This window comes from Caloenas nicobarica, chromosome 28, assembly GCF_036013445.1.
Source record: "Caloenas nicobarica isolate bCalNic1 chromosome 28, bCalNic1.hap1, whole genome shotgun sequence".
Lineage (NCBI taxonomy): Eukaryota > Metazoa > Chordata > Aves > Columbiformes > Columbidae > Caloenas > Caloenas nicobarica.
This window is the reverse complement of record NC_088272.1, coordinates 2,213,225-2,238,596: the sequence shown is the minus strand read 5'-3', so window position 1 is coordinate 2,238,596 and position 25,372 is coordinate 2,213,225. Positions and strand designations below refer to the sequence as shown.

Sequence of the window (25,372 nt, the reverse complement as noted above, 5' to 3'; positions counted from 1 at the left end):
TAGCAGCTGTTTTGAGAAGCAAGAATGACTGATAGGAATGAAATTAAAAAACTTTAGTTCATCATCATCATCATCAGGAATAAGGAACTCCCTGTTATTCTTATTAGTGATTGTACCACTTTTCAAAAACATCCTTGAGATTGTCTCTATTTTTCGCTGGCTCCAAAACTGAGCCTGCTCAGATTTTGAAAGGACTGCTTGAAATCTCTGCAACCCAAATCTCTACAACTGTCTCTCATTGAAGATCTTTTACCCCAGGAAGGGGAAAACTCCCAATGCAGGCACCAAACCAGTGCCCAACCTGCCTGGAGAGCCAGGTGAGTGGTGCCACACAGCAGCCGACCGCGGGGGAAGCTGGAGGTGATGGGAATTGAAATGGTTTTGACTCAAATTATAATTTAGGTTGGAAAAGACCCTTAAGGTCATAAAGTCCAATCGTAAATACGACTCTGCCAAGCCCACCCATTACACCATATCCCTAAGCACCATGTCTACACATCTTTTAAATACCTTCAGGGATGGAAGCTCCAATCCTGAGCTGGCAGGACAACACTGTCTGCAGTTACACATAAGATACCTGTCATGGCTGTGACTTCAGAGTTTCTCACACCCTTCACTGAGCAGGGCAGGTGTTGGGAGATGGGCGCACACTTCAGTTTCCAGATGCCAGGACAGAGCCCAAGCCATCCTGCCCTTGCCCTGTGGCATCCCATTTCTTGAGATGCAAAGCTGCTGGGCCTTCTGTGGATAATCATGTTAAGAGGCATCAATAATCATTCAAATCTTTGTGTAATTTCTCTAAGAGTGTCAGTATTAAAAATAATAATAATTAAAAAAATAGAAAAGGGTTCATCTGCCTACATATAAATACCTGCAACACAGCAGTCTGCATCTGTGGTAGCCCCACTGGCAGTGCCAATCCAATAGGTATTTGCAGTATACGGCACGACACCCCATCCATAAGTACATATCTAAGTGGTTCAGATGAAGGGTGGTCTGGCAAAAATCACCCTGTTCCTCCCCAGGTGCACGGACACTGCTCATGTGCCTCTGCAGAGAGTGGCAGAAGCTGGATGCCCTTCTTGGGACAGACTCCTTCCAGGAAAGACACAGCAATGGGAGTAACTCCTCAGGTCTTCATGGCATTTCACTTGGCATCAGTTTTTATATATTTGTTTTTTTCCTGAGACTACTCTTTCTGCACAAATGCTCACAAAAAGACACCCATTTAGTAAAACATGGTCATAAAGGTGCTGTTATGGACAAGAAACCTCATCATGAGCTCTGGAGGGAGGGAGGAAGATTATAACAAGCACCAGGAAGAACCAAGGAGCTCAAGGCCTCTTCTGAAGAGTGAGAGCCCTGAGCAGCAGTGAGCGGCCATGTGTGGTGTGGGAGGGTCAGGGGATGTGAGGTAGAGAAGGGTGATGGCTGATGACTTCAGCAAATCCTTACGACCATGTCTGAGCCTGCAAGTGGGATGTGGTTGATGTCTGCAGGTGGAGGAGGAATAGGAGAAAGACTTTGGGGGATCCTGGAAAGAAGGCAGGCTTCTCTTGGACTAGTCATATATGGCAGTGACATTTGCATGCTGTGGGCATGGCTGTGCCTGGGAGATGGGGAATGGCTGCTGCTGGGGGGGCTGTGCTCAGGCATGGCCCATGAGCTGACCTTCCTCTGCTCCTCTCTTGCACTGCCCACACTTGGATGGTCCTCAGGAATCATCCATGAGCCCGGAGGAAGCACCAACCTCCTGGAGTGTTGGCCCATTACTGGAGGACAAGAGTGAAAGATTTGTGAGACACATGGGAGTGCAGGAAGAGACGGGTCTATGTGTAGTAGTAAATGTGTTAAAGAAGAAGACCTAAAGACCATTGGCTGATCGTGCTAATGTGGAATAGGTTGATTTTTCTTTTTTATTTTCGGGCAGCAGAAGAAGGAACGTGTGCTTTCAGTGCTGGGGCATGGATCCAAAGAGCGGATTCAAGCAAGTTTGGGACCGGGACAGCTCAGGTGATTGGTGACCATTGCAGGTCTATGAAAGAAGTTGCATGGGCTTGGGGAGCCTCATAGGCATTGCCAAACCCTCAGAAAACCAGAGCCTTGTGGTAAAAGTAACAGCACTTGCACCAAACCCACACCCAAACCACAAATACCCTCCCAGTGACCACAGGCAGAGCCTTGAGAAACATTTGACTGAAAGGGTCTCCTTTGCCAGGCCCTGGGGGTCAGGGCTTGGCCATTCTGATGCTAAACAACCATGAAGGGCTGACAGGGCACCAGAGCCACCTCCACATCGCCTTTACCACCTCTGACCATTGTCTCCAGGCTTTTCCTTCAGCAGCCTCCAGGGACAGGGACTGCTTGTGTCAGCGATGGCCCCTCGTGGGGTCCCAAACACCCTCAGAAACTTGGGGTTTGTTTCTGCCTTTCACTTCATCAGAGGTTTGTTCATTCTTTCAGTAGCTGCAGTTCAGGACCATGGCAGCAGAGGGCTCGTTAACATCCAAAATGAGCTTATAAGCCAAGGCTCTCTGCAGCACTTGCCTAAAGGCGTCAAGTCTGGTGTGGATGATTAGAGATATTTCAGAACTGTAGCCAAACAGAGAGCATTTCCATAACAAATACTAATTAAGCCAAATTTCTTTTATTTCTGTCCCCCTCCCAATGCCCTCTTTTCCAGAACAGCTAGTATCAACAATTTCCAATAAATATTGATCTAGAGAATCTTCTGATAAAGACTGAATGTGTCAGAAAGTTGGGTGCCTGACGCACCACTTGAGCGAGGAGACAGGACAGGACACCCCAAGAGGAATCACACCACTCTGGACCAAGAGGTGGGAGTTCCTGGGAATCTCAGGTGCCACAGCACAGCAATACTTGTGTTCAGGGAGCCGGTCAAGTGACCCATCTCCTTTTCTCTAATGGTGCCTGAATTTGCTCAGGTAACTCCTGACTTGAGCCCCATCCACTCCTGGCTGTTCTCCAGACTCCTGCCTTCAGGAACAAAGTCCCAGGAGACCTTGCTGGTGAAGATGGAGGCAAAGAAGCCATGAAGTACATCGGTCCTGTCTGATTCTACTCTTACGAAGTTCAGCAGCAGGCCCACGTTCGCCCTGTCTATTCTTTTACTGTAAGGAAGCAACATCAGCTCATCTTGCTGCCCTCAGCCTCCCCTGCAGGTATCAAGTCCAGGGCAGCTTTGGCATCATCCCCACATCCATGGACAAGGATTCTAAATTCCTCCTTTACAGCTTGACCTGCTTCCACCTCCCATGTGCTGCCTTTTTGCCCTGGAGCTCTGTCAGTTCAGACAAACAGCCTCATGACATAAATTCTTCTTTTCATAGGTACTTGGAGAGATCATTCTTGTGCTTGGAGCAGGCTGTCCTGTGAGGCTTCCCAGATTTCCTGAGCTCCTTCACCCTTCAGACCTACTTCCATGTCACCACCTTTATTGGCTGCCATCCCCCAGTATGTCCGTGTCTTCTCCTCTGGAGCCCACCAGCCTGTGCTCTGCTGCTGGCCTTCCTCCCTCCCCTCTGGTGCCTGGAATCCCACTGTTGCCTGGTCATCACAGCCAAGGTGGACACTGATGTTCACATCCCTCACCAGCTCTTCTTTGTCTCCCAGTTCCAGATCCAGGTGAGCATCACCCTTGTTGGCCCAGCAGGCAGCCACGTTAAGAAGTTGGCCCAAGATCCTCTGGACCGTTGGCACCTGCTGCTTTGCCTGGCCAGTGAATGTCAGGGCAATGACAGTTCCCCATAGGAACCTGCTCATTGACTGGAGACTTCCTCAGGTTACTAACAGAAGATCTTTTCCATTTCTTCCCCATGATCAAGTAGTTTGTAACATCCAACACTTTATCACCCTGTATTGGGTTTACATGGCAAAGTCTTGGAACTGGAGTGAGTGTGGGTGTGCTACAGTTGTCACCTCTCTGAGAAGACAACAGGAGTTTGATGTCAGACAGAGCCGATATGAGCTGGCTCCAAGATGGACCCACTCCTTGCCAAATCTGAGCCACTCAGGGATGCTGGCAGCACCTCTGTGATATTGTATTTGAGAAAGGGTAAAAAACGCTGCACAACAGCAGGTGGGAGAGAGCAGGGAGGAAATGTGAGAGAAAAAACACTGCAGACACCAAGGTCATATCCCATGGGACCCAAGCAGGTCCCTCAGCAGGCCAAAGCCTGCTCTCCTGAAATCCTGCTCTTTGCCTTGTTAGCATCTCCCAGGAGCCTCAACTCCACTTTCCCAGCCCTGACTGTTCCATCCCTGACCAACCCTTTCTGGTTTGTAAGTGTGAAGTCCCACAGGGCACCTCACCTCACTGACTCCTCAGCCACCCGTGTCAGGAAGATGTTGTCCATGAGCTCCAAAACCCTCCTGCATGGCTGGTACCTTGCAGATATTGGGATATCTTAGGTCTGCCATGAGGACACAGCCCTGGAAACATGAGGCTTCTTTCCTTTGTCTGAAGGAGGCCTCATCTAATTCCTCTTCCTCATCAGTGAGTCAGTAGCTGATGTCCACCCACCACAACATTGCCCATGTTGTTCTGCCCTCTCACGCTGAGTCCTCAACTTTCAGCTGATATTCTCTGTCCCCAGGCAGAGCTCCACGCATTCCTGATGTTCTCCCACATGAAGGGAAACTTCCCCTCTAAGTCCAGACCTCTGGCATTACGAGCACTAGCCCCCCAAGACCGCAAAGTTTCTCCTGCAGGTGATATTCGTAGTGTCCTGTAACTCCTCATGATGTTATCTTGGGATAGACGCCCTCATCAGGATAAACCGTCTGCATGTAAACACTAACAGCTGGAGCTGCTTCTCCCCTTGGCTGTGGCTCTTGTCTCCAGCTCTGATGCCTGTGAGGAGACACCTTGTCCTTACAGCACAGGGGCCTCATGGCCTCCTTGTCCCCAGCCAGGAACCTGGGAGGTGTGGGACCATAGTCCTGCCCTTGGCCTTGCACAGCCCCACATCACACTGTCCCAGGAAGGGCCCTGGGCAACGTGGGAGGGACAGGATCTGCCTTCCCAGGGCTGGGGGTCAGGGCTTGGCCCTTTGGTTAATGAAACACATCCAGGTGTACTGATCATCAGAGAGACCTTCATCTTGCTTGTCCTGACCTGTCATCTCTGCCTCCAGTTTTCTTCTCTTACCAGATCCTGGGGTCATTTTCTCAGTGGTGTTCCTCAGTGGAACCCTTTAACATAACAAGAAACTTTCGAGTTTGAATCTGACTTGGACTTCTTGAGAGGTTTTATTCAACTTCCTCCAGGGTCTGAGGTTCATGGCCTCAGCACCAAACCCACCAGAGGGGTCATTAAAGCACCTTGGGCTGCCCCTGTGCTGCTGAGCTGGGCTGGGCTCCTGGGACACAGGGAGCTCATGGCAAGCGGCAGCGCTGCAGAGAGACAGCTCTGCCCAGGAGCAGCTCCTCTGCAAAGCGCAGCAGGGCTGAGGGCTCTGCCTGGGGATCTCAGGGAGACGAGCAAGGCAGAGAATGATGAAAGGTGGTCAGGATGGGGAGGATGACTGAGAGCTCACTGGAGGAGAAATCTTTGCAGCCCTTGCCATGGTAAGTCTCTGGGTGCAGGGCAATGCAGCTGTAGCTCCTGGAGGCATCTCCTCAATTTAGCACAGCCACAGCTTGTGGGATCAATAAGGAGGGAGCTCTTGTCAGGCAATGTTGGACAGCTGTGAAGCTGGGTGAGCACCCAGGGGTGCCCAGGGCTGTCCTGCAGAGCAGGGTCTCTGCACCCCAGGGCTGTGCCGGGGCAGGGACTCTGCCGCCTGCCAGGGTCAGCGCTCAGCCTGCCCAGGGAGATCCCGACGGTGCTGTGGGGAGAATCTCTCGGGGGAAGGAGCGACCCCTATCAGGGCAGGAAAGGTGCTTCTGCTGTGGAGAGGATGCTGTGTGGGTCAGGGCTGCTCACACCTCCAGATCACCCCCAGGATTTTTCCAAGTGGATGCCTCAAAGAGAAGATCAAAGCAAGGATTACCAGACAGATAGGGAGCTTTCCTGAGCCTGCCTTTTCAGTTTTCTATCCCGAGGGTTGGGGGGTGCAGAAAAGGATAAAGTGAAAATGAGCTCTCATGCTTAAACAACTCACTGAGACTCCTGAACTGCAACTCAGAGTCACCAGTACATCTGCCAGAAGCCTCATAACATCCCTTCAGCTGCTGCTCTGCCTGTGCACAGCACCAGCATCACATTGGCTATACTCGTCAGTCTTACTCTGACCTGTCCTTTTCCCCAGTCTGCAAACAGGAAGATGCCCCCAGGAAGTGCCCTGTGAACAGGCAGGATCTGTAGGGCCAGGGTGAGGGCACAGAAGGTGGGATGGGGTCTGTGAGCATTGACAGGGAAAAGACATGGACAGGGAAACACCTCCCAGGAGGAGAATCTCCAGGCAATAGGGAAATGAGCAGAAATGAGAGGTAACTAAACTCAGAATTGTTATGGGAGGGAGAACACAGAAAACTCCGTATGATCCCCGCAGTGCAGATCCCTCCTGTGAGCAGCCCCCTCGCCTCCTCTCCCACCCAGCAAAGCCTCTGCCCTCAGGGCCGGGGGCTCCAAGGCATGAAGCAGCTCCTGTGCAGCCAGAGCTCCAGTTCCCTCTGCAGAGCACAGGGGCTGAGAGCAGCTGCCCGGCAATGCTGGTGTGTGGGAGGTGGCTGCACAGCTGGGGAAGGGTGACGCTGTCTGAGTGCCTGGCTGCCTCTGCCCTGGCCTCTCTCACACCCACCCTCACCGCAGTTTCCTTCTTGCTCCACTGCTCTGGGTCACTGTTGGTGTGATCTGGTTCTTGCTGTCAGGCTCTCTGGGGATGGGAGTTTCAGCTGCAGAGTCACAGCCTGATCTTGTGGGTCCTTTCCTGCAAGTGTGTCCATGGGAACACGTGTCCCAGCTTTGCTCTGCCCTGTGGGGCTGTGGGCAATGCAGTGTGTGGGGCTGGGGAATGAGCTGAGTCTCCCTGAATCAAATGGCATCATTAGGAGCCTTGGCTGTCTCCTTGAGGTTTTCTTCCAAGCTGTGAGCTTCCCTCCAGGATGCAAACCTGTCCTATAGCATGTTAGCATTATCTGAATTACTCATGCAGAAGTGCAGAGATGTTATGATGGAGGAAATGCTGTTTGGTTTATGAAATGAGCCGTGTGTGTCCTGGATAGAAGTGGGGTGCTGAGACCTGAGGAAAGGGTGAGACATGTCATGGTCTGAGGTGGGTCCCTCTGCTCTCAGCAGTGCCTGGTGGCTTTTCAGGGTAACATGGCAGTGTGATCAGCCTCCATCTCAGAAAGGTGCCAGCCCAGGGCAGCTGGAGGAAGACAGAGGGACAGAGCAGCTGCCCTCACTCTGCACTGACCCACAGGCATCCTCTGGTCTCGCGGGACTCGCTCTGTTCTCTCTGAGTGCAGCAGAAATGCTGAGGATTTCTGATGTCCGAGAACACTGTCCAGGGGAGATGGTGGTGAAGCTGTAAGAAAACCTGTGACTTTTAAAATGCCTTTACAATTCATTTTCTTTATCACTGAGAGTGCAGACAGGACAGACTGTATCAGCAGTGATTTCATCTGAAAAATTTGAACCTCAGGACTGACCCCTGCCCAAGCCAAATTCTGCAGAGTTGGGCTGACTTATTAAGAGTCCATGGGTAGAGACCCTTTTGTCTTGGTTGCACACTCGGCCAGCACCAAGCAGGGCTGCAGCCACAGTGCTGAAGGAAGGTCTTGTAGAAAAAGAAAAGTGTGTCTGTGTGTCACATGGGAGGGTGTGTGGGACATGTCTTTGGTTTATGTCAGAGAAGTCTCCACTAAATTGTTACTGACTTTTTCTCCTATGAGAGCACCCTGTACCCAGAGACAGCAAATGTCCAACAGCAGCTCCATCACTCAGTTCCTCCTCCTGGCGTTCACAGACACACGGGAGCTGCAGCTCTTGCACTTCTGGCTCTTCCTGGGCATCTACCTGGCTGCCCTCCTGGGCAACGGCCTCATCATCACCACCATAGCCTGTGACCAGCACCTCCACACCCCCATGTACTTCTTCCTGCTCAACCTCGCCCTCCTCGACCTGGGCTCCATCTCCACCATTGTCCCCAAGTCCATGGCAAATTCCCTCTGGGACATCAGGGCCATCTCCTACACAGGATGTGTTGCACAGCTATTTTTGTTTGTCTTTTCCATTTCAATAGAGTATTTTCTTCTCACAGTCATGTCTTACGACCGCTACATTGCCATCTGCAAACCCCTGCACTATGGGACCCTCCTGGGCAGCAGAGCTTGTGTCCACATGGCAGCAGCTGCCTGGGCCACCGGTTTTCTCTATGCTGTGCTGCACATGACCAATACATTTTCACTGCCACTGTGCAAGGGCAATGCCCTGGACCAGTTCTTCTGTGAAATCCCACAGATCCTCAAGCTCTCCTGCTCAGACTTCTACCTCAGGGAACTTGGGCTCCTTGTGGTTAGTGTCTGTTTAGGATTTGGGTGTTTTGTGTTCATCGTGGTGTCCTATGTGCAGATCTTGAGGGCCGTGCTGAGGATCCCCTCTGAGCAGGGACGGCACAAAGCCTTTTCCACGTGCCTCCCTCACCTGGCCGTGGTCTCCCTGTTCATCAGCACTGCCATGTTTGCCCACCTGAAGCCCCCCTCCATCTCCTCCCCATCCCTGGACCTGGTGGTGTCTGTTCTGTACTCGGTGGTGCCTCCAGCAGTGAACCCCCTCATCTACAGCATGAGGAACCAGGAGCTCAAGGATGCCCTGTGGAAACTCATGTCTCAGTGTTTTCTGAAGCACTAAAATGTTTATCTGCCTCTACATAGCAGTTTTAATGTAACTAGTTACAGGACCAGCCTCTCAACTGTATTTTATGTTGTTATTGGCATTTTTTTTAATTGTGATAATGTTGTCATCCCCTTTCTTATTCACTGACTGCTTTTCTTTTATAACCACTGGCTATGTAAATGAGGAGCCATGATCTGTGTGTATGTAAATAAAATAAAGGGTCCTGTAGTGTCGTGGTTTGATCGCGGGGAGACAATCAAGAACCACGGCAGATATATTTTCCTTAACCCTCTTGCCCCTCCCCTTTTCCACCCCCCCACCCCCCACTTTTTCACTAAGGAAATGAGATTTTGAGAGGAAAGGAAAAGAAGGACGGAGAGAAGAGAGCTGGAAAATTGGAAAACATTTTACTAACTTAACTAAATAAATGTAGAGAACAGTAAAGCAGAACAAATATTATAGAACCAGTCTTGCAATTCCCAGCAGCGAGTCCGGCAGGATCCTTCAGCCAACTGGAACTAGATTCAGTGTGGCACGAGGCCTCAGCTTCCTTCCTCACGAGGCAGGAAAGAAGCAGAGACGAAGCAAAGCAGCAGGAGACTCAGCAGAAGAGACAGAGAGTCCTTCTGGTCCACCTTTTATACCCAGGAAGTCGTGAATGGGATGGAATACTCCAGTTGGTCAATTCATGGTCATCTGACTCAGACCACCTCCTCTCATTGCTCCCCCCAATGACCCAGGACATTCCACCCCTTATAACATACTATTCACAGCATATTTAAACCTCATCAATACAATCTAATTAATACAATTTATCAATACGATCTAATTAGTTACAACAACTATATACATATATATATGCAGGTGTAGCTCATCATTCTCTTAGTCCATGGACCATCCTTTGGAAAAGCTCGTTTAAGTTCACTTATCACACATCCAGTACATCTCATGACCACTGTTTGTGGGTTAAAGACATCAACTTTGAAGAAGTTGCCATGCGCCACTCGAAGAAACTAGCTGTGGTTCCATCAACACTGTCTTGTTCTGAAAGACACTTATTAGACACTGTTAGTATGGAAATTAACATTGTGCAGTTCAGTCTTGACTATTTTCACCTAAAATCAAATCCCCTTGAGGTACACATTGAACTTCTCCATCTTCAAGCATCACCCACCAGGTGCTACCAGGACCTTGGACAAAAAAAATCCCACGAATGGGCTTGCCTTTGTCTGAGGTAGGAGTGACCCAAACTGCCTTCCCTAACATACTTTTCATGTGTACTACAGGGACTTTATCTCCTTCTACAGTACGGAGAATTTCTGATTGTGCAGGCCCAGCTCGGTTAGTTGATCCTCTAGTGTTGACCAACCAAGTGGCTTTTGCTAAATACGAATCCCAGTTTTTAAAGGTTCCGCCACCCAGTGCCTTTAGTGTAGTTTTTAACAAACCATTGTACCTTTCAATTTTCCCAGAAGCTGGTGCATGATATGGAATGTGATATACCCACTCAATACCATGTTCTTCGGCCCAGTTGTCTACAAGACTGTTTTTGAAATGAGTACCATAGTTGGATTCAACTCTTTCTGGTGTATCATGTCGCCAAAGGACTTGCTTTTCAAGGCCCAACATCGTATTTCGGGCTGTAGCATGTGGTACCCCATATGTTTCCAACCATCCGGTGGTTGCTTCTACCATTGTAAGTACATACCGTTACCTTGACGAGTTTGTGGAAGTGTAATATAATCAATCTGCCAAATCTGTTTTTAGAAAACTAAGGACCTGGCGCCTGACCCCAGCCGGGGGGAGGGCTGAGAGTCATCAGACTGTGAATCCTTAATGTAAAACAAAGTCTCTTTGAAATAACCCTGGAATGCAAATCGATTACTGTATTTAAAAAGTTAAGCTAGGGGGAAGGGTAACATAAGAGCCAGGAATCCCTATTTTAAATAAATCAATAAGGGGAGGGGTTTATTATAACTAGATGACTGAGACAGGTAAACTGAGGCAGTCTGTAAACCTTCCAGTACCCAAACACGCGATCCAATACGTCCTCACCAACCACCGCTCTCCTTTCCACCCGTTGATGTAACACACACACAGTTGCCCTCAGTCCATGGGCTGCCACCGCCGACCGTGTCCGACCATTGTGGCCCCTGCTGTACCGTGGGCCACAGCCCCCACCGTGGGGCAGAGGCCCCACCAGACCCAGCACCCGCCATCCTGACAGGGGCTGAAGAGGCCCCAGCCTCTAAGAAGCTTCATCTCTGCTCTGCCTCATGGATGGTGGGAAATGCCCCGTGGCACTGGTTACAGCAATGGCAGTGGAGCCGTTGGCAGCGCAGAGCCCAACGCATCGGGGCTGCTGAATCCTGGTGAGATATCGCTGCCCAGCTAGAGAACATGCCTGAGAGTGCGCCACGTAGAAGCTTACGTGCCCAAGAGTCGGTCCACTGAAGAACCCGATCCGAACAACCAGTGAGGGGATCGAGCTGCTGAGATTAAAGTGTCTGAGGTAGATTTGCTTTGGCAAGATGAAGGTGAATTATTGATGGCCCATTGGGCCCACGGTGCCTAAGGTCATTGAGGAAGGCATGCAACATATGGATGGGCTCGTGATCGAGGCATGGACTCGACCATGGACGCTGTTGCGCGGGTTATTCGTCATTGTGAAACGTGCGCTACCATCAAGCAAGCCAAGCGGTCAAAGCCTGTGTGGTATGGGGGGCGATGATTAAAGTGTAAACATGAGGAGTCCTGCCGAATTGACTATATCACACTGCCCCAAATCTGCCACGGCAAGAGCTCTGTGCTTACAATGGTGGAAGCCACCACCGGCTGGCTGGAAACATCTGCCGTGCCCCACGCCAGTGCCTGCAACACTGTCCTGGGCCTTGACAAGCAAGTTCTGTGGCGTCATGGTATTGCCGGGGAGTAATTTAGGGTTCTGCTCACTGCAGAGCAACGTTTAGATTTCTTAAAGACAAGTGCAACTTCAAGAATTTGGTGGCAGGTTCACTCTGTTATTTACTTGCATGGGGGAAATACGCCAAGCCAAATGCTGCTGACCTTCTCTCCAGGCGCCTGTACTCGTTCACGAAGCAAACTTCCAGGATTCTTGCCTCCCCAATAACCATTCACTCTGGAGTCTGTGTCCTGGAGCTCTGAAGACAAACTCTCAGGGGAGGCCTGTATCCGTCACAGTGCAAACTCTCAGGATTCTTTTCTCCCTGATAACTGTTCGCTCCAGAGTCTGTATTTTCAAGCTCTGAAGGCAAACTTTCAGGGGAGACCTGTACCCATTTGCAAAAGCGAACTTTCAGGCATTCCCTTCCTGATAACCGTTCACTCTGGAGTCCATGTTTAAAGCTCCAGTGGCAAACTTTCAGGCGAGGGCTGATAACCATATGCAGAGCAGACTTCCAGGAGACAAAATTCTTACAAAAAAATAAAAAAGTTAATGGAATAGAACAGCAGGAGGGCTGGCTCAAGCTGGGTACCTGTGCAGAGGTCCCACCCGAGCATAGGAAACCATAGGCCTTTATATGTCTACAGACCATTCATACCATGATTCAGTCCAATAGCAATGTTTCACATTTGGATCTTCTTGCTTCTCATTGGATCTTCTTCTCTGATTCCACGTGGGCCTTTGTTTTTTTCAGCTGTAGACAATGTTTAGTTGAGGTGCGGAAATGACCTTACAACCTTTGAGATTGTAAAGAAGGTATGTATTTACAACACTGGACACACGGGGGATTAATTCCACCTAAAACGTGTGCAAATTTCCAGTAGCTGTGAGCTTGGTTAAATGCTGTAAAGCGCTACATATTCATGAAAGTTCTAGGAACCCCTATACATATTCATAACCTGTCCCCGAGAAGGCAGTACTTATTACAATGAGTTCCGGGAAATCATTTCCATAGTCTCCACCTTCGGCCCCTCCTGGTTGTGCCTGCACAGTGATGGTGAACCAGCGGCTTCTTCTCCGTACACCTTCACCTTTGGCTTGGTGTGCTGAGTTGGCTGGGACTCAAACTGCTGAGTTGGTTAGAACTGGTGTATCTCCTGTCCTGTGCCCAAGTTTCTATTATCTAGTTCACCCAAGGATGCACCAAGGATGCACCCAAAGTTTTTTATCTTTGCAAGGCCTGTGAAGTCATCAGCGGACTCTTGTTTCTCTTACAAGAAGTTACAGAAAGCTAACCCAGGCTAGGCAATTGTGATGTGGGTTAAGGGTTAGCTCTCTAAGTGGTAGCTCCTTAGTTCTTTAAGTGTTAGTTAGTTAATTCCCTGTACCATATCGTCCATAACCTTGCAGGTACTGTTTTGTCTGAATAAATCCTTTCTTCTCAGCAAAGTGCAAAATAGGCCCCATCTTCTAAGCGTTCAGTGTAGTTTGTAGTTGCTTTTGGAAAATATGAGCAGAACTTTACAGCTTAAAATTTTAGCAAATCCAGCTTACCAAGTAACATGAAGCAAAGAGTATATTAAAAATCATGCAGCCTTATGTCCCTAAATAATTCATTATGTTTAGTGTGCATCTACTTAAGCTAAATGATTAATATTAAACTTAAATTGGGCTCATCCACTGACCCGTGAGTAGTAAAACCACTGCCACACAGCTCACTTATTTAGCAGGGAGAGCTCAAAGTGGGCTCATCCAGGCTGTCGTATTTCTAGAATGAAGTGGTTGACTCGTAGTCAAATTGCATAGAGTAGGAAAAGTCTGCACGAGACTCCCAGCGCCCACAAGCCACCGGCGTTCAGTTGCCGTTCTGCTTCCCTGTGGGTCTCCTGGAAGGAGTTCTTGCCTGGCTGTGGCTCAGGCCCTTCCTTCCTCTGCAGCCTGGACCAAACTGCTGCGGGTTTGGCTGGGGGGCAGTTGAGTGCATCTGCTACACATGGCAGCCCAGACAGAACTGAGCCAGACAATGGGACTCCTTTCCAGAACATCCTCATAGACTCCTGGCCCAAGGAGCACGGCAGTGAGTGGGTCTGTCACATCCCCACCGTGCACCAGCCGCTGGGAAAATGGAGCTGTGCAACGGGCTGTTAAAGACTGTGCTCAGAGCAACGGGTGGTGGAACTTTTAGAAACTGGGATTCAAATTTAGCAGCCAGGTGCCCAGGGCTGAGATGGCCAGTGCCTCCCAAAGGGACACCCTGACCTCCCTGCTCAGACACAGGGTCACAGTGGGCCCTTTGTGACCTTACTTGGTGACACCCACTGCCCTGCATGTGCTCAGCGCAGCCGTGCCCCCAGCCCCCACTATCCGACAGGACGGTGACGGGACAGGGTGCGAGCACGGAGCTGGCGAGAGCCCCCGAGCGTAGCCCACGTCTGTCAGAGAATTAGAGAATCTTTTTGGTTGGAAGCGACCCTTAAGATCATCGAGTCCAACCATATCCTAGCTCTAGCTGCCCCTGGCAGACTCCCCTCTGCCCCCGGCAGACTTGTGCTGAAGACTCCCCGAGTGCGGCCCACATCTTTCCCGGCTGCCCCCGGCAGACCCCTGGCATTTGGCCAAAGCTTCCCTCTTCCCCACCTAGAGCTCTTTTCTTGGACCCACAAGATGGCAGAGAAACACCTCAGCACCCCCAGGGTGGCCCTGGAGGAGGACAGGGCTCCCCAGGGGAGCAGCTCTCCAGCAGAGCCCCACGAGCTGTGCATGGCCCAGCAACTGGAGATGGGTGAGTGAGGGGCCCTGATTGTCTGGGCAGGGCAGGGACCAGCAATTGCTCCCCGCTTGACACCAGGATCATATTTCCCCACACGCTGGCAGGAGCTTCCCACGGGTGGTGGTCGTGATGCTGCCTGAAGTCCAGGGCTGCTCCGAGCTGGGAGCCGGCCCCAGCACAGCCTCTGCGGGCAGACGGGACCCAGCTCCTGCCCCAGGGCACGGGCAGCGAGAGGCAGCTGGGCCAGTAGGAGGCAGCCGTGCTGTGGGATGGGGACTTTTCCTGCCCATCTGAAGCGAGTTCTTCACCCGCTGCACTGGGGGCTTTCCCCGTCCTGCCTGGCTGCAGCATCACAGCCCGTCTGCCGGGAACCCTCCAGCCCTGACATGCACGGGAAGACTGTGCCAGGGCAGCGGGCGCTGGGCTGGACGGAGGGCAGAGCTCCTTCCTCTGCTCTCTCCTGCCTGCAAACCCCCTCTGCAGCCCTCCCTGCTCTCCTCCTTTATTAGATGCCAGCTCTTTACCCGTGTGCGAGTTGGAATCGGAACACGTGGCCTCCATCGTGTCCTCTGTCGGCAGCACAGAAAAGGTAACCGCGGCCATTCGGAAGGTGGCTGTGCCAGTGTCTGCTGACAGCGGCTCTGCCGCGGGGCTGCTGGAGAGCGCTGGCTGGGCAGAGCTGCTGCTCCCAGGTCTCTAATCGGCACTGCACCCCCATGCTGCGGTGCCGCTGGCCGTGTGTCCCCATCTCATGCTCCCTGTTTGTCTCTCTGTCCCCTGGCTGCCAGGATGAGGAACAGAAGACAGAGTTCCTTAAATGCATCGCCATGATCTTCAGAGCTGCAACATACGACGACTTGTCCCAGGGCCTAGATCTCTTCCGCCAGAGATACGAGCTGGCAGAGGATACCAAGGTGAGGGATAAACGGCGGCTCTGGGGAACTGGGCAATGGCCCCGGCACCCTGTGAGGACAGCGTTGGGCAGGGCCGGGGGCTGGTGGCACTGGGTGCCGGCAGCTGCCAGGTCCCATCCCGGCTGTGCTCTGCAGGTGCTGCTGGAAGAGGAGCCCAGGGACCAACTGCCCACAGTGGTGCGGCGGATTGCCATGTTTGCCATGGCCGAGATCAGGTACCTGTCCATCCCTCCTGGGGACTCCAGCTCCAGAGCGCCGTGTCCACCTGTACGAGGCCTCCAGGCACCGCTCCCAGCACCAGTGTCCGACTGGCCCCTCTCTCTTTGTAGCTTCATGGAGGAGGTGCTGCAAGGCAAAGACATGAGCCTCATCCAGGCCTGCTTCTCCAGCGCCTTCTTGCTTCCTCCAAAAGAGGAAATGAGGGACCTGAAAGCTTACCTCTACTTCATGGTAAGTGCTGGCTGAGCTACAGGAGCCCCGGTCCCTCTGGGCTGCTCCCTGGTCACCCCGTGCTGCGCTATGAGCAGAGATCCCAGGCAGGCTTTGCTTTCCCACTGTCGTCCCTTCGTCCCGTCCCTGTGGGCCTGGCCACGTCCAGTGCCACGGGCTGCTCTGCCGGCAGCAGATTGCCCCTGGGTCTCCCCCAGGCACAGCAAAGCAGCGCAGGAGTCCTCCCTTGGTGCTGGGAGTTCAGATCAGTCTCCTGGGGGGAGAAGGACGGCAGGAAACATGGCCACAACTCGTTGTCTTCCTTGCAGACCATCAAGGCTGTGGACAGCATGCTTGTGGCGTTGGTGCTCCACTCTCCTGCCTCTGAAGTCAGCGAGAAGATGCAGGATATCTTCCAGGTCTGGCGTGTGCAAAGAGTGGGCTTCACAGGGGCTGTTCATCACCCTGGGGGACGGGGTGTCCACTCTGGAGTGGACAGTCCCACCCGTGCCGTGCAGAGAGAGCGCACTGCCGGGAGGGTGCCCACCGCCCCGGGGAACCAGGGGCTGCCCACCAGGCTCTTCTGCAGCACGGTGGCCACAGAGGGTGGCATCTGCCTTCCTGCCTGGCCACAGGGCTGGCCTGGGGCGTTTGTCCCAAGTCTGCCAGGGGCCCGAGGGCAGGAACCCCACTACAGGCTTCGCGCCAGATCAGAGGAAGCCTTAATGGACTGGGCCAGCCCAACCCTGGATTTGAGCAGTGCTGCTTCTGCTGGAGCGGTGGCTGCTCCCAGGGCTCAGCAGCACCTTCTCTCTTCCTAGATGCTCTTGACCTTCACCACCTCTGAGAGGGCATCTGTGCGGGAGAGGGCCGTGGGCAGGATGAGGGTGCTGAGCTTCTTGCTGGCCAACTACTCCTCACTGAAGGTAAGGACCAGGCACCCCCCGCTCTGCCAGGACCCAGCTCTGCCCCAGTCCTGTGTCGGCTGGGACTGCCCAAGGAGCACGGGGAGAGCCCAGGTCTGGTAGCTCTGCCCACGTGGAGCTGTTCTGGGAGATGGGGTCTGCAGGGCCCTGCAGAGCTCTGACCCGCCTTGATCCAGGCCCGGGCACATTCTCGGGTTCAGGGCTTTGGCCCCAGATGCTCTCAGCCCTTCTGCTCTTCCTTTGCCCTTCCCCAGACTGATCCAAATGAGGACAGAAAGGATTCCTGTGCTGAGATCCAGATGCCAAGCCTCGGACAGCTGCTAGGACATCTCCTCCTATTCCTGTCATTCAAGGAAGAAGAGACCAGCTGTTTGGCTTTGGACACTCTTTGTTTCCTCTTCCAATTCAAGCATCAGCAACACTGTAAGAGAAGCTGTGGTGGGATAGATCCCTCTGCACACCCACATCACCCAGTACCTCTGCTGGTCTTCCTGAGTTTTGTGATGGACCCCTCTCCTGCTTGCTGGAGGCAACACCATGTCGCCAGCACTGCCCCTCCTCTGCTCCTGACCCGCAGCACTCCAGCCATGCGAGCTGTTCCCCATGTCACCATTATTCCAGCAATGGGGGACTGAACTGTGGGACTGCATGTAGAGCTCTAGGGCCTTGGAGTTTCCAGGGCCAGGAGCATTCACACACAGACACTGGAGGAGGGTCAGCCTTTCCGTGGCACTGCTCTCCACCACCTCCTCCCCTGACTGTTGGTCATAACTTCCCTCCTCACCCATTCCACGTTCAAAGCTCTTTCCAGTACTGGGGAAGCTGCTGTGTCTTACCAACTGTTCTGTGTTTCCCTGCTTTCTAGGCACGACACTGCCAGAGGAGAATGGACAGCTCCAAGAGGACTGGGAAGCCAAGACCGCCTCCTTGTCCTCTTCGCCCAGCGCTACTCACATTACCGAGGTAATGAGCACCCCCCCGCCCCCTTGCTGGCACTCTGGGCTGTGGCATCAGCAGGGGACTTGTGAGAGCAAAGGTCTCCACAATCAGCGGGGCTGGCGTGACCTCCCTGTCCCTGCTGAGAAGGTTCCTGCTGTCCCCGAGCAGGGGCGATACGAGGGCTGCTCTCCAGTATCCCAGCAGAACTCCAGTCCTCCCGGCCACCAGCAAGCCCTGGTTCACGGCAGGGCCAGCACCCTGTGCCCATGAGCTCAACCCTCCTCCCTCACCCCGGGGCCTCTCTTCTCATCCTCCCCGTCCAGTCGCTGCCACCCCTGCTGCCAGCTTTGCTGCAGGCACTGCCGCCAGCACTGCCGGGCGGCTCTGCAGGGCTGCTGGCGCTGCCCGGCTCAGCAGCAGCATCAGGGCACTCGGTGTGACATGGCTTCACTGCCTCCCTTCCTCCCTTAGCTCTTTGCAGAATACCTCCAGCCTGCTGAGAGAACAGACATGGTCCTGGTGTTCATCGAGGCAATGACAGACTCCGGCACCTTAGACAAGGAGGCGGCCAGAAACATGCTGGACGCAGTCAAGGGAAACTCCACATTCTGGCTGGTGGATGTAAGTGGCCTGTGGCTGGATTGCCCTGCCCTTCGGACCTGTCAGGCCTTGTTCCTCCCACCATCCCTCTCTTCCTCTCAAATCCCAGTGTCTTGGGAAAGTGAAGCCACGTGAAGGTGGCAGAGAGGGATGGGAAGGGCAGCCGAAAACATGGCTGCACTCCAGTGGCAGCACCATCCTCACCTGTGTCCCCTCCAGGTGCCAAAGATCATGAGCTGCATCCACAAAAGCCTGGGGTGCGTCAACACAACACTAGCCCGGCAGAGTGTGGAGTCCCTAATTGTCCAGATGGCTGACAAATTCCCTGGGGAGGTGGTCTTGACGCTGCTGACAATTGCACCACCAGGAGACAGGTACTGGCCCCAAAAGCCCTGAGGGTTTGTTCCCTGTGGGGAGAGGAGCCCAGAGACGCTCTGGCTGCCAGAGCCAAGGAATCCTGCAGGACACCCCCGAGGAGCAGGACCCTCCATCCCACCACACTTTCCAGCCCTGGGGTCAGCCAGGCACGCAGCAGCCACAGCTGAGCAAGCCAGCCCAGAGCCCCCCACCACGCTCTGCCAGCCCCACGGGAGCAGCAGCTCAGCCCTCTGCTGCTGCCCAGGGCATCCCAACCGTCCTGCAGCGCTGGGCCCGGCCACGCTGCTGTGGCCGAGGCTGCCCTGCTGACAGAGCGCTCTGGCTTGCAGCGCTGCCCTGGCACTGTGGGAGGTGATGTTCTCCGTGCCCCAGACCCTGCAGAATGTTTTGAAGGAGCTGCACATCCAACTCCAGGACCGGCACTATGGGGTCTTACATACACGCTGGGAGGACACCCCCATCCTCCGCTTGGCTGTGAGTTACTGGAAAAAGCTCCCGGTGCCATTGGCCCGGGCTGCCCTGGGATCCAGGAGCTGCACGGTGTGAGGAGCCCCACCAGCTGTCCCGGTCGCTCACTGCTGGCTTGCTTTCAGATACTGGCCAGCAGCGACCTGCAAGATGAGGAGTTTGCTCCAATGTACCTAGTCAGGCGGTTTCTGAGGCAACGAAGGCCAACGATGCTCTCCCTGGTGCTCAGGGTCATCATGACGCTGTCAGAGAGAGAAGAGATGGTGAGCAAGGCGTTGCCAAGGGGAGCCGTGTTGGCAGCCGAGCGCCATGGCAGTGGGTGAGGGCTTGGCCTTGGCTGGCAGTCAGGCGGTGGGGTGACTGCTCCAAAGGCCATGGTGGGGCCTGGTGGCTGCCTGGGGAGCTCTCCAGACATGGACCTGCTCCCAAAACGGCAACTCTCTTTTTCACACAGGCCAGAAAAATGAAGGTCATGCTGCCAGACCTGATGTGGGTCCTGCAGTATGGCAATAAGGCTATCAAGATCAAGGCTCTGGTGGTCTTCGGAAACGTGATGGCTCAGCTGAAGAGGAAGGAGGCCAGCCCCATCGCTGTGCCGCTGGCAAAATTTCTCCTGCCCTTCTTTGATGACGTAAGGCTGATGTATAAGCCCGCGCCTCGTGGATGGGAACTGGGCAATGACAGCTGCCCTTCAGCTCAGCCTCGCGGAGCAGGGCCTTCTCCTCTGCTTTCTCCCCGGGGCTCATGTGGGATGGCTTCCGTGTTCGGCAGCCCAGCCCAGCTTCTCCCTGCCAGCTGCTCCCACAGCTCCTCCCCACCATGGCTGGGGAAGCTGGTGGGGAATGCTGGCTGGCTGGGAGAGCACTTTGAGGCACGGGCACTGCCCGCAGAAGCCTCTTGAGTGGCCTTTCACGGACCTGGGGCTGCAGATCTGGCCCACAACCCCAGTGTGCGGAGTGCTGCCCTGGAGCATCTCCCGTCACGTCAGCCATGCCGAAGCGTCTACTCACCGTGGGCAGAGCTGCTGGTGCTCAAGTCCTACTGCGCTTCTCCCTCCCAGGAGCTGAGCCAGCTGAGAGAGAGCTCCATCAGCCTCTTCAGACACCTGACGAAGATGGTGGTGGGCGACCACAAGAGAGAGATGAAGAACATCGTGCAACTTGGACTGCTCCCTCTCTTCTTCCGCACGAGTGACCAAATGCAGAGCGTGGCCAAGGTACAGATTTCAAAGCTGAGCAGTGATGCAGGGAAGAGACCCCTGGCCGTTTGGGCCAGGGCATGTCCCAGCTCCCTAAGGGCAGAATCACCCCAGGAACAAAGCCAAGGGCAGGGGGACGCCAGGTCTCCTTCCCAAGACCATGGTGCCATGTCCCAGCTTCTGCCGTTCCGCAGGCCGCCGGGGAAGCCCTCCTTGCTGCCGCAGAGCTGCTCAAGTGGAAACAGCTCAAACACCTGGTGCGGACTCAGCAGACTTGGAGGATTGGAGAGAGCTTGGTGAGAACAACCAAGTCCCAGGCTGGACGGGGGCTGCCCCACATGTCTGGGCTGTGGGCTCTGCAGATGTGCCTCGCCTGCCCTGCTGCAGCCCCCAGCTGCATCCTTGTTCCCTGTCCTCAAGAACAGAGCCCCCAGGGGCTCTTCTCTCTGCCCCACAGCCAGCGGGAGGGAGGGCTCTCAGCAGCCCTGGGACCCCTCTGCCTGTGTCTCTCTCAGCCTCAGCCCCACAGGGCTCCTGGCTGGGACATGGGAATGGCTGGGGGGGATAAGGGGAACAGCCAGTGCTGGGAGCAGAGACTGGTCTGGCCAACCGGGGAGGGACAGCGACATGCTCACACCCTTGTGCTCTCTCCAGCTGGAGCAGGACAGGAGCAGGGCTCAAGAATACTTGTATCAGAGCCTGCCGTACCTGACGGATGCTCAGGCCAGCTTGCGAGAGGCGGCCGTGAGGTTCATCGGTGAGTCACAGCCCCCGGGGTCCCTCTTTCGGCAGCCTGGTCCCAGTCCCCACCGCTGCCCTGGCACAAGGGGCAGCCCTGTGGCTGCCAGAGCCCCAGCTGCCCCATGCAGGGCATTGGCCTCCCCTCCCAGCCCTGCCCACGCAGCTGGCCTTGGTGGCCGCCTTGCTCGGTGCCACCCCGCTCAGTTCCTGCTCTTCCCTGGGGCCAGCTCTGATGAGGGGAGGGAGCAGGGGGTGACTGAGCTCTGTGCCCAGGGCTCACTGCGCGCCACCTGAGGGACCCAAGCAAGGAGGAGCTGGCTGAGATCTGCAGCGGTGAGTAGGGAGCTTGGTCGGGAGGGGATGCCTGGGGGTCTCTGCAGACATGGGAGGTCATCTGGGCTCTGCTGCTTTCCCTTGCAGCCCTTCAGACCTTGACGGAAGACAGCGAGCCCTCCATGCGCTCCCTGGTAGCTCAGACCGTCATCATCATCCTGAGCTCTCCAAGGGAGCAGCCAAGGCCAGGATGGACCCTGCGAGCCCTGTGCTGCTGGTCATACTAAGCCATGCGGAGGAGCAGCTCTTCTCGGCACAATGTCTGGATTTGAATAAAGCTGGAGGAAAATGCCAAAGCCTCGGTGTCCTTCAGATGTGCAGCGCCCTGAGCGTGCTGAGCAGACAGCGTCGTTCCTGGCCTCTCCCACTGCTGCAGGACGGCTGCCCCTCAGCACAGCCTGCGTTACGGTGCTGGTGGGTGGGCGCTCGCCGGCCCCCAGGCCCTGCCCTGCAGCACGCAGGCAGGGGAGGCGGATGGCCGTGCGGGTACGGCGGGCACGGGGGCAGCGAGGACGCGCAGTTTTACAGCGGGGCTGGTCCCACCGTTTTGCCCTCAGCTCCTGCCATCCCCTGAGGTGCTCCACAGCGCCGTCTCAGGTAGCGAGACCCTCTGCTCTGGCCGTGGGGCTGCTGAGCCTTGTTGTTGTCATTACCACTTAAAAGAATGAAGCCTGTCTGCAACTGCCAACAAAAAGAAACAGAAATAGTTCTAGTTTTAGGTCAGTCTGACTAGGGTAAGAGCGACTTGCAAAACACCTCATCAGGGACTACTGACCCTGCACGTTTAGACATTTTGAAGCCCACACAATTAGTTGAGTCTTGCTTTAACACATACCTCGAGACCGTTGGGTAAAGTGCCCTTTAGCTGAATGTTGCTCATTATATGCTAAAAAGATTATGCAATGCACTGTGCAAATGTGTAACCAATTGGCAATTCAGGGTGTGAGTGCAGGGATTATATTTTGTGTAGAATGGCTGTTACTTTTCTCTCGAGCATCCTGGGAAGGTTATTCCAATGGCTGATTGTCCTTATCATGAAAAATTTCCCTTGTGTGCCATTACCATCTCCCCAGGAATAACTTGTACCCATTGCCCCTCACCCTTTCCATGTCACTCTTTGTAAAAGGGGAGTCTCCATCTTCCCTGTAGCCACCCTTTCAATTGGGTTCATTTTTGAAATATCTAAGCAATATGTCTCAGAATGCACGGTGCTGCAGATTCCTCCAGAGAAACACAGTCCAGCAAGCAGGAAAACAAGGGTTGTGCTGGTTTGACTGAAAGCGAGTTAATTTTCTTCACGCAGTTAGAAACCTTTCTTTTTCATGGCTAGCATGGCCATTTTTCGGGTTTAGCTTGACAACAAGAAGATAAAACCCCAGGACAGAGTTAGGGCTTTTCAGTTCTGCTGCCTGGGAGCCAAGGGCTGTCTGGGCTCTGCCCACAGGTGTGAGGCTGCTGGAAGGGGGCACAGATGGGACAGACCTTGACTGACGTCCAGACTGACCAAGGGGAATATTCCGTCCCATTACCGTCAGGCTTCCTATTTAAGGAGAGTCGGGATTTTCTGGCTGGGAGGACAGACACGAAGACAGACAGTCGTTCCTGTTTCTGCTCTGTTTCGGTGGAGTTCTGTTTGGCGGTTCTTTCTAGTTTGGCCTTTCGCCATCCTGCCGTTTGCAGAGGCCTCTGGGCCTTTCTGCCTTTTTCTCTCTTCTCTCTCTGGGATGGGCTGTTTGGGACCAGGTGCTGCTTCCTGGGACTGGCTGCTCGGTGCGGGTGGAGTTCATGAGGAATTGCCTTGAGTAACTTTTATTTGATATTCTCTTTCTGCACCCTCAGTAAGCGTGCAGATGACACCAAGTCGGGTGGGAGTGCTGATCTGCCGAAGAGCGGGAAGGCTCCACAGAGGGATCTGGACCGATGGGCTGAGGCTGGTTGCATGAGGTTTAACAAAGTCAAGTGCTGGGTCCTGCACTTGGGTCACAACAACCCCATGAACGTTCCAGGCTTGTGGAAGAGAGGCTGGAAAAGGAGCTGGGGTGTCGGTGGCAGCAACTGAACATGAGTCAGTGTGTGGCCAAGGTGGCCACCAGCATCCTGGCTTGTATCAGCACCAGTGTGGCCAGCAGGACCAGGGCAGTGACCGTTCCCCTGGAGTGGGAACTGGTGAGGCCAAACCTCGAACATGGGGCCAGTTGTGGGCCCCTCGGCTCAGGGCTCAGAATGGCTCCCAGAGGGGTGGCGGTGCTCGCCTCACGCCAAGAAAGCCCTTGAGGTGCTGGAGCGAGTTGAGAGAAGGGAACGGAGCTGGGAAAGGGGCTGGAGCACACGTGCGACGGGAGCTGCGGAGGGACCTGGGGGGTTATGGGAGACTTCAGGAGTACACAGCAAGATTTTCCTTCTATGAGAAACAGGAAAACTCAGTCACAAATCTGCAGAAAGCCTGACAGCCACACACTTGCTGCCTACACAGGAACATCAGCAAGGCCCTGCCTGTACACCAGAGATTAACGTACCATTTTCCTACGCAGAGAGGAACTAAGGATCTGAGTGGAACCATCTGTTGGTACCTGTTTCACAAGAGGCAGATGCTGCTTCGGTTTCCATCCTTCAGTCTGTCGCCCATGACAAAATGAGTGGGGCTGGTGACCCTCGGGGCAGCAGCAGGAACCGCCCTGACCCTGGTTGTGGGGCTGTCCCTGGGCTGAGCCCTCGGGCCCAGGGCTGCTGAACTGGGCCATGGTGGGGCCCAGGGGTGCTGAGGTCGACAGGTCCGTCCAGCCTGTCCGTGCTGGAGACACCTGCTCCTGCAGCACCCCGGTACTGATCCTGAACCTGCTCCATCCTCATCCAGAAGGACACATTGGTTTGGTTGGGTTTTTTTCTTAAAACTGAAGATAATTCAGGTAGAGGGAGAGCCTGTCTGCAAGTTTTAGTAGTTTGAGGCCAGAGGCCGGTTGGGGGCTGGGGCCCTCGGGGGTGGGGGCTGTTTCTACCCCGTGCCCTTGGCCTGGCGCTCACGGCTGGGAAGGGGCTTTCCAAAATCCTGCTGGGAGGTGCCAGATGTGGCCACCCCCGGCACAGCCTCAGGGTCTGCTGCCAACCTGCCCTCAGATCATCTCTTCCCATTGCCCAGGAGTCACTGCGAGTGTTGCTGTTCTCCTTCGGGCAGCGTGGTGCTCACCCAGCACAGCCAGAGCTGTTCCTGTGCCAGGAGGAGATTCACACAGAGCCTTGGCCGATGGTGACAGTTCCCACCAGCCGTCCAGCTCTGGAAGGTCCAGATGCCACAGAGGGGACACTGACTGGTTGTCGCTTCTCTTGCAGGAGCAGTGTAAGGAACGTTTAACGAAAGGATGCTGGTTTTGGAAAACTGAGGACCTGGCGCCCGACCCCAGCCGGGGGGAGGGCTGAGAGTCATCAGACTGTGAATCCTTAATGTAAAACAAAGTCTCCTTGAAATAATCCCGGAACGCAAATTGATTACTGTATTTAAAAAGTTAAGCTAGCGGGAAGGGTAACATAAGAGCCAGGAATCCCTATTTTAAATAAATCAATAAGGGGAGGGGTTTATTATAACTAGATGACTGAGACAGGTAAACTGAGGCAGTCTGTGAACCTTCCAGTATCACACGATCCAACACGTCCTCACCAACCACCGCTCCCCTGCCCACCCTTTGCTGTCACACACACACAGTTGCCCTCAGCCCATGGGCCGCCCTGTGAAACGTCCATAAATGTCACAACTCCCCGTTGAGCTCATGGAGTCCGTGGCTTTGGGCTCCGTCTGTTCCGTGGCCACTGCGGACAGCACAGGTGTCTGTTCCGTGGGGTCACGGGCACCAAACCCAGCTCGGGTGGGAACCAAGAGGGTCCCCTCGTGTTCAGGGCCCAAAGCGCCATCTGTAGCACCTGCCCGTCCTTTTGAGTGCCCAGAGCCTCCTTCTTGGGGCCCAAATCCTCATGTT

The 25,372-nt window shown here is 54.2% G+C and overlaps 1 protein-coding gene across 1 annotated transcript; it reads left to right on the top strand.

Moving 5' to 3' along the window:
- Positions 1–8,230: 8,230 nt before the first annotated feature.
- LOC135999356 (olfactory receptor 14J1-like) lies at positions 8,231–11,027 on the top strand. Its single transcript, XM_065652913.1, has 2 exons — positions 8,231–8,728; positions 10,914–11,027. Exons 1-2 carry the CDS (start codon positions 8,231–8,233, stop codon positions 11,025–11,027), a joined length of 612 nt encoding a protein of 203 aa, XP_065508985.1.
- Positions 11,028–25,372: the final 14,345 nt, after the last annotated feature.

Bases quoted from the DNA above. Each gene is read 5' to 3' on its own strand.
- LOC135999356 (XM_065652913.1), top strand. From the start codon at position 8,231: ATGTCTTACGACCGCTACATTGCCATCTGCAAACCCCTGCACTATGGG. The intron at 8,729-10,913 runs GCAGTGAACCCC...AGTTGCCCTCAG, and splicing joins TGTACTCGGTGGTGCCTCCA to TCCATGGGCTGCCACCGCCG.